The 7468-nt window shown below is 44.7% G+C and overlaps 1 protein-coding gene across 1 annotated transcript; it reads left to right on the top strand.

The window, feature by feature from the left end:
* Positions 1 to 482: 482 nt before the first annotated feature.
* PDCL3 (phosducin like 3) lies at positions 483 to 7205 on the top strand. The gene is made up of 6 exons (XM_057422353.1): positions 483 to 580; positions 1972 to 2101; positions 2755 to 2845; positions 3497 to 3640; positions 4415 to 4623; positions 6894 to 7205. The coding sequence occupies exons 1-6, from the start codon at positions 575 to 577 to the stop codon at positions 7034 to 7036; spliced, it is 723 nt and encodes a 240-aa protein (XP_057278336.1). The 5' UTR covers positions 483 to 574; the 3' UTR covers positions 7037 to 7205.
* The last annotated feature ends 263 nt before the right edge of the window (positions 7206 to 7468 follow it).

The following is a 7468-nucleotide window of genomic DNA, read 5'->3' as shown; positions in this document are numbered from 1 at the left end:
CTGGGAACCGCTAGCCCTGGCTGCTCCATGGGGCACCCACACCCTTCTGCTTTCAGGGGAGAAGGATGGGGAGCAGCGAGAGCCCAGGAGAGGCGAGAAAGGAGCCTTTCTAAGTTACGCTTCTGAGCACGCCGGGGCCCCCTTCACGGAACATGAAGCGGGATCCCCGTTAGAAACAGGGACAGGACCAGTGCCAGTACGTAGCGGGGGGACCCGGACCTTTTAAATCCCGGTACTGGCGGCTACGGGAAATGCTGGCGGGAAGGGAGAAGAAGAGGGAAGAAACAGACCCACATCAAGATCGGAAACCCCTGAATTCACGTAGTCGGGGAGCCGCTGCCCCGCAGTGATCAAGCAGGGCGTTCCGCCCCGCTACAGCTCCCACCAGCCCATCCCTGGTCCGCGGGAGCCGCAGCCGGCCTTATTAGGCGTTGCGGAAAGAGACCGCGGAGCATGCGACCGACCCGTTAGGGAGCCCCGCCTCCTCCGGTCGCGCCGCGCACGCCGGGACCGGGCCATCCCTGTCGAGCTCTGGTGCTGTTGCCGCTGACCGGGCCCTGGCCCTGCGGGCAGGATGCAGGTGAGCAGCCCGGGGCCTCAGAGCACAGGGCCCGTGTGCCGCAGAGGAAGCCCGCCTGGGCGAGGAGCTGGGGCCGGGTACAGTGCTTGGTCACGGCCCCTGGGGCGGCTTCGGGCTCCCGCGCCGGCGGAGCACCCCGGCGAAGATGGGGTAAGGGGGGAGCCCGCGTTCGGCTCCCTCTCTGAGGGTGTAGGTGTCCGCCTTGTGGGGCCTTGTTATGCAGCTCCATGGCTTGTTTTTGTGGTCGTTTGGTGTGTCTTTTCAAGTACCGTACTTATTTGACTGCTGTAGTAAGCACGTGGATGGGCGTTTTAGGGGCAACTTTAGTATGTTGATAAAAGATAGTAGATGCTGTGTCAAAGGAAAATGATCACAGTCGGAGACAAAAAAAGAAAAGTAATCTCGTGTGCTGTTTGCTGTGTTACCGTTTCATCTCTTTTTTTTTTTTTCTCCCGGTAGTCCAAAAGTGCTGTGTTTTGGTCTAGAGAGAAGATGCAGTCTCTCGAACAGACCTAGTGTAAGCTCTGTTGATACAAGCCATAGCAAAGCAATAGGTGGTGTATTCAGTTTTTAAAGTGGACTTAGCTCAAGACAGTAAGGGACCACAATCAGCCTGTGACTGCATAGCAATGAATTTTCATGTATTAAAGAAATAAAGCGTCTATCTAACTTGGAAAAAAGCTTCTGGATTTTTCAACAATACACAGGTGCCTGCTGGCCTTAATTTGAAGGATTATTACAACTATGCCACAGTAAAGTCTCTTTTTAACTTTCAGGAACAGTCTAGGCATAGATTTAGATCTGATTTCCTGGCAATGGGTTTGTTTGGCAGAGTCTGTGCTTGCTTTCTCCTAAGCACTTGTGTAGTCGCACAGACTTGAATCTCCTAAGAAGTATTCCTATATACCCAGAATTATGTCTGCAAGGCTGGCGCCTGTGTCACCACTTCCTGATGCAATTGCTGCTGACCTGGTGGCCTGTCATTCTGTTGAGGCTCTGTATGTGAGCACTGTGGGCAGCCCACTTCCCTGTTGCCCAGCTGATTTTTTTCCACTTCTCTTTCACCTTGTGAAAGCTGCAACGATGGTTACAATGCTTGTATCCTACTGATACCTCTTGTACATGTGGGGAGTGGAATCAAATCAAATAAAGACACTCTTCTGCCTTTGCGCCCTCCCCTATATTTAAAAAGCATTCTGTGATTCAGGGTTGGCCTGGGCTGCAAAGAAGCCTCAGCATCAGGAGGATGCACACTGTGACTTTCTGGTGACATCCATCCAGTTACCACTTCAGTGTTGTGCTGTGTCTCTTGAAAAACTTGCTTCTGTTAAGTTCTGGAAGTGGTAAAGTTCACCCTGAATGCATGTAGTCCATTTCTTGTTCTGTTCTAGGACCCAGATAAAGACACAGAGTGGAATGACATCCTGCGTAAGAAGGGTATCCTTCCTCCAAAGGAAGACCTGGAGGAACAGGAGCGTGCAAAGGAAGAAGAGCAGCTTGCCATCCTGCAGAAGTCTCTTGGTGAGCAGCAGGAGGACAAGTTTTGGAATGGCTTCTGGTGGAAGCTTGTACAAGAAATGGCTGTCAGTAATGTTCATGTGCCTGTAAAATGATGTGTCCTTTTCCAAGTCTGTAAGGAATACCAAAACTTCTCATATAGGGTGGTCATCTGTTAAGAGTGTCAAATACATTCCTGAACACATGGATTCTTCCAGCACAAGAAAGCTTTGTTCCTGATGTTAGCTTCATATTCTTATAGAAGTAGATGTTTGAAAACTGAAATAAGAGCAGTGTGAAGGGAATCTGCTGTGTGAATGTTCAAGTAGAAGTATCTTATGACATTACCTGTTGTATGCTTCCTCCTTCCCCTGTTGTTCGGGCATCCCTGCTGCATTGTTGTGTGTGTTAGGTACGGCCATCATGCGGCCATCAAACTTGAATGCTAGCACAGGTACTTACGTGCTAGTCTAGGCAGCCTTCAGATGAGAGTCCTTTGGACCTATATGTTTAAAGTGCATGGTATTTTCTAAAAGTCCTGTAACACTAATACCTCAGAGAAGCCATATTTCTCATAGTTAATCTGTCCTTAAATAAGTTCTGTTGGACTGATAAAAGCTGATGAGCTTTAATCCTGGAATGAGTTTTTTGCTGATTTGATGTTTCTTCCGTTCTAGTGAAGACTTATGAGGACATGACTCTGGAAGAGCTAGAAGAGAATGAAGATGAATTTAATGAGGAAGATGAGAAAGCTATTGAAATGTACAGGTCAGAGCAGCATGCAGAATTTGTCTTTAGTGAAAATTGGAGTTTCTTTCTTTTATATGCTGTTAAATACTGCTGAAGAGGGGAAGGATGTTGTTAGGCCTGCTGATGGAAAAAGTGGGTTGTGTTTCTGGTGTCTTGTAGAGCTTCTAAATGTCTTTAATAGGATAAGTGCATTTAAATTCAGTGTCCTTTATCTACAACCTACTTTTGCAGAGATAATGTGCACCTGCTGAGTGCATGGCTGGGGATTCTGAGAGCTTTGAAAATCACCTCCAAGACTTCTCAATTTTTGCATGAATGAGGTTAAGGTGCTGCAGATTTACATAATTACAGTGTTGGCTTTCCATTATTTCTTTACCATCTCTGTTTTTTGCTATTTCGTTCGCTAGTATAGTGTCTGCTGAGGGCAGAAATGAGGGGGGAAAAAGTACTTAATGAAACATAATTATACTTCCTGCATGTTGGCAGTTTAAGACTGTGATGCAAATACAAGAGCACCTATTGTCTGTGTAAACTTGCTTTTGTTGCTCTGGGGTTTGAAGAAGTTTGTAATGTGTCTCTAAAGTATAGGTTTCAAGTAGCTGCTTTAAGTGTTATTCTGTCAAAAACACATCTGTTCTCAAGATCTGTTTCCCATTCCTTGCTGTTCAGGCAGCAAAGGCTAGCAGAAATGAAAGCAGCACAAATGAAGAATAAATTCGGGGAAGTTCTGGAGATTTCAGGAAAAGATTACATTCAAGAAGTTACGAAGGCTGGAAAAGATATATGGGTAGTCCTGCACCTCTATAAGCAAGGGTAAGAATTTGTTTTTAAACTTTAAACCTCTCACTATCAATAAATGTGTGGTATTGTGGAGATTAAGGAACTGATTCTGGACCTCTGAGAAATAAAAAATTGAATTAGTAATTTCATTAGTGTTGACTCAAGACTGCCAAACTTAGCCCTAAAATGGTGTTACCATGAAGAATGGGGTTTTTTTTGTACATCTGTATAGCACAGCACGATTTGTACTGTACAGCTACCACAGGCATAGCTGCTGCACTGAAATATCCAGGTTTTGGAAGTTATTTCAGGTAAGGTGTGAAGGGCTGTGCTTTAGAAGGATCACTGCATGTCTTAGCCTGGTTTCTAGAGGCACAAAAATGGAGTGAACCAGGTTTCCAGTCCTGCTAGCATTATGGAAAATTGCATAAAATATCTAATAGTTGCCAGAATTTTCTGGAAAGGGTTAGAAGTTTTTGGTTTTGTTCATTATCTCTAGTTGCGCAGCATGTGTTCATTGTCATCTGCATACTTTATTCCAGGAAAGAGTATTTTGATTTTGCCCTTGCTCATGCAATTTCTAAATATCATATCTTCTTAGATCAATTTATCTGTATGATGGAGGGAAAGGTTGTATTACTAATATCTTAAAAAACCCACCAAAACCTCCAGTGATTCAACACTGGAACACTTGCTCCTGGTAGACTTGTCTTTCCATGAATGCTGCTTACTGAGCTGGTATTTCTGAGCTTTCTTCTGGAGCTGATTACTGTCTTTTTTTCCATACATGTGTGTTGCTGTTCACAGAATTCCACTCTGTGCCTTAATAAATCAGCATATGAGCGGGCTTGCAAGAAAGTTCAGAGATGTGAAATTCATCAAAGCTATCTCTACCACCTGCATTCCCAACTACCCTGATAAGAACCTGCCTACGATATTTGTCTACTTGGAGGGAGATATCAAAGCTCAGTTCATTGGGCCTTTGGTATTTGGTGGCATGAACCTGACAAGGGATGGTGAGTGGCTGCATTTCCCATCTTCCAAAGGAAAAGCAAAACTACTTTGCTGGGAAAGCGAGAAATGAGGTTTTGGAGGAGAAGAGAGGTACTAAAAATTATATTAGATTTTTTTTCTGCAGCCTTGTAGCTCAGCAGTGTGCAATTAAGGCTTTTTGTAAAAGCAGTGAATGGCTGAGTAGGCTAATATACAAATATTAATTGTATGTGTGTGGAAGTATTCACATCCTGTGTTGGGTGAAACAGATTTTCCTGAATATATTAAATAGTGCCCACACATATTCTTTGGGGCTCTTGTACCTGAATGACCGACCTTGCCTTCAGTTGCTGAATAATCTGTGCACTTGATAACTGGTTCTTCATAACTGGTGCTTGCCTCCTGCGTTGTAGTGCTCCTTGTTTCAGCCTGAGAGCATGTATTTATCTGTTGTATTTTCCTGACATGCAGGCTCTGTTCCTCATGAACCTTTAAAGAGAGCCTGTCCATTTATCTGACTGGGGCTGCTAGCCTGAGATTGGGCTACTTCCCTTTCCTCTTGCCATCTCCTGGAGATGGCAGCATGTTAAGCTCCTTCCTGGGTAGTTCAGGGGCACAGGGCTCCATGGGGAAAGGCTGTTACCTTTCCTGGAGGTTGTGGTTTTCCATAGACCTGTTTCTCCTTGCCCATGTCAGTAGCCTGGTGGCAGGCTGGGTTGTGCAGCCTTGTCAGCGTGATGTGCTTCAGGAGGTGATGAGGGCAGCAGTGCAGGTCTTGGAGCACTGTGGTTCTTCAGCAAAAGCTGCTCTTTGCAGGTGGTTGGTTGGGGATGGTGTCCTACAGCAGTGCTTGAAGGCAGAGGTCAGCAGTGAAAAAGATTCTTCGTGGAAAGCACATGCAACTCTGTAACCTGTTGGATTTTACTTCAGTTGAAAGGATACTCATCAACTTTCTGAGTAGGCATATAGGTCCAGATGCCTTAAAGTTTTTTTTAAAATCAGACTTTAAGGACATCTTTATCTAAAGTGAGCAACAGTTAAGCAGCATTTCAGGGTCCCTGCTGCTGGATTGTATCACTGTCTGTACTGGGATGGGATGCAAAGAGGTTGGTTTTGGTTTTTTTGTTTTTTTTTTTGTTTTTTTTTTTTTTTTAACAAAACTTCTGACGTTTATGGGATACTTTGAGCATGTGCTGTAGAAAATGTTCCCCTGCCTGGAGCTGTCAGAAGGGGAAAAGCTCACCAGTGAGATCACTGATTTGAGAACAGCTAACTGACTACAGTGGTTGCCTAATTATGTACTGAAGTGAGCAGTGGTAGCAGAACCTGTAGTTATTTCTTCCAGTTTTAGTACATAAATAGTTGATTTTGGGGGATATCTGAGCCAGCTTAATTTGGTCATTGCAGATAGCTGGGCACTGGAACTCTGCACATTCTTTTATTATTTTCTTCATTCCTTGTCCCCGAAGCCGAGGTGACTTCCACCAGAGGTAAAGGAAAGTGTGAGGTTGTATTCATTACTCTGTAGTTTCTGAAGGAAATTAGATTTAATGATAGGTTTGCAGCAGGAGTAGGAGAGAGGTTTCAACTGAGTGTGTTGTATTGACTTTCTGCTGCTTCTGGGAAGCCATCCAATTTGAGCTTACATAGTAATAGGCCTGCTATTGATGGTGAAGTCTTTCTGTCTTGCTAAGGAACTAATAAGGGCATGGTGTAGTGGGAAAGGGGTGAATTGCGTTACGGAATACATCCCTGAAAAGTACCTGTAGTTCTCATGTGTCAGTGGAATTGCTACAATTTGTTTGCTCCTCTGCAGGTCTGTTCTCAGGCTCTTTTGATTGGGATGACCTCTATATGATGGAGACAGCTGTAATATACGAGCACTGGTGATAGATGTGCCAACCTGTCTTCTGCCCTTATGTGGTTAGAAGAAGGTTGAATTTGCTTTCACTGGGAGAGTTGCCTCTAAAGCTCCTGCTTGGTATTAATCACCTCTTTTGCACTCCTGGTTGTAGATGTAGCAGGGAGGCACTGGGAATGCTGCTGATGGGCTGCAGAGCAGTACCCCTGTGCCCTGTGTGGAAACCTGTACCAGCAGTAGTGACTGTATGAAGGGGAGGGCTCAGCTAGAGTGGGTGCAGGACAGGGGCTGGGGCCTGGGTGTGGAAGAGGAGGGGAAGGAATAGAGCAGGGACCTGCTTTGCATGGTAGTAAGAGAAAGCTGGGGAAGCAAGGGTGGCCTTTTTCCAGTTTGCTCCCTGCATTCATGGCTCTCTTGTTTTCTTCTATGCAGAATTGGAGTGGAAAATTTCAGAGTCTGGTGCCATCAAGACTGACCTTGAGGAGAACCCCAAGAAGCAGATCCAGGACCAGCTTATGTCCTCAATCAGGGCGCGTGTCCCGGCCAGGAGCGAGAGTGACTCAGATGATGACTGACTTCTGCGGCAGCATCAAGATTGATACAGTACTCTTGAAGCCAGTGTTCCCACCTAGAGCACTGGAGACACTCATCAAGATCTTACTAAGCCCCAAAAGAGCAGTATTTCAAGACAAACACCTATCTAGAAACTTCTAGAAATTAAAAAAGTTGTTGTTTTTTCTTTTTTTTTAAAGACCAGCTTACTGCAGATTCACTTAAAGATTGTGAAAGACATTTTATATTAAGAAGCCTAAGTAAATCTGATGCAAAGTTTTAAAATACAGACTTCAGTGGAAACAGGTCTCTTGTTATTATTTTCTTAGTAAATTGCTGATTCCTTAAAAAAAAAAAGGAAATATAAGCTGGTCTTAAGCAATTGGTTATAGCACTTAGTTGGGCCTTGTCTTGGTTTGTCATGTGTATATGTCCGACAGCCTGGACTGTGTGGA

Source organism: Pezoporus wallicus, unplaced genomic scaffold (assembly GCF_028554395.1).
Source record: "Pezoporus wallicus isolate ANWC-B61680 ecotype Strahan unplaced genomic scaffold, APGP_CSIRO_Pwel_v1 contig_5785, whole genome shotgun sequence".
NCBI lineage: Eukaryota > Metazoa > Chordata > Aves > Psittaciformes > Psittacidae > Pezoporus > Pezoporus wallicus.
This window is presented reverse-complemented; position numbering and strand designations above follow the sequence as displayed.

Bases quoted from the DNA above. Each gene is read 5' to 3' on its own strand.
- PDCL3 (XM_057422353.1), top strand. The intron at 2,846-3,496 runs GTCAGAGCAGCA...CTTGCTGTTCAG, and splicing joins AAAGCTATTGAAATGTACAG to GCAGCAAAGGCTAGCAGAAA. The intron at 3,641-4,414 runs GTAAGAATTTGT...TGCTGTTCACAG, and splicing joins CTGCACCTCTATAAGCAAGG to AATTCCACTCTGTGCCTTAA.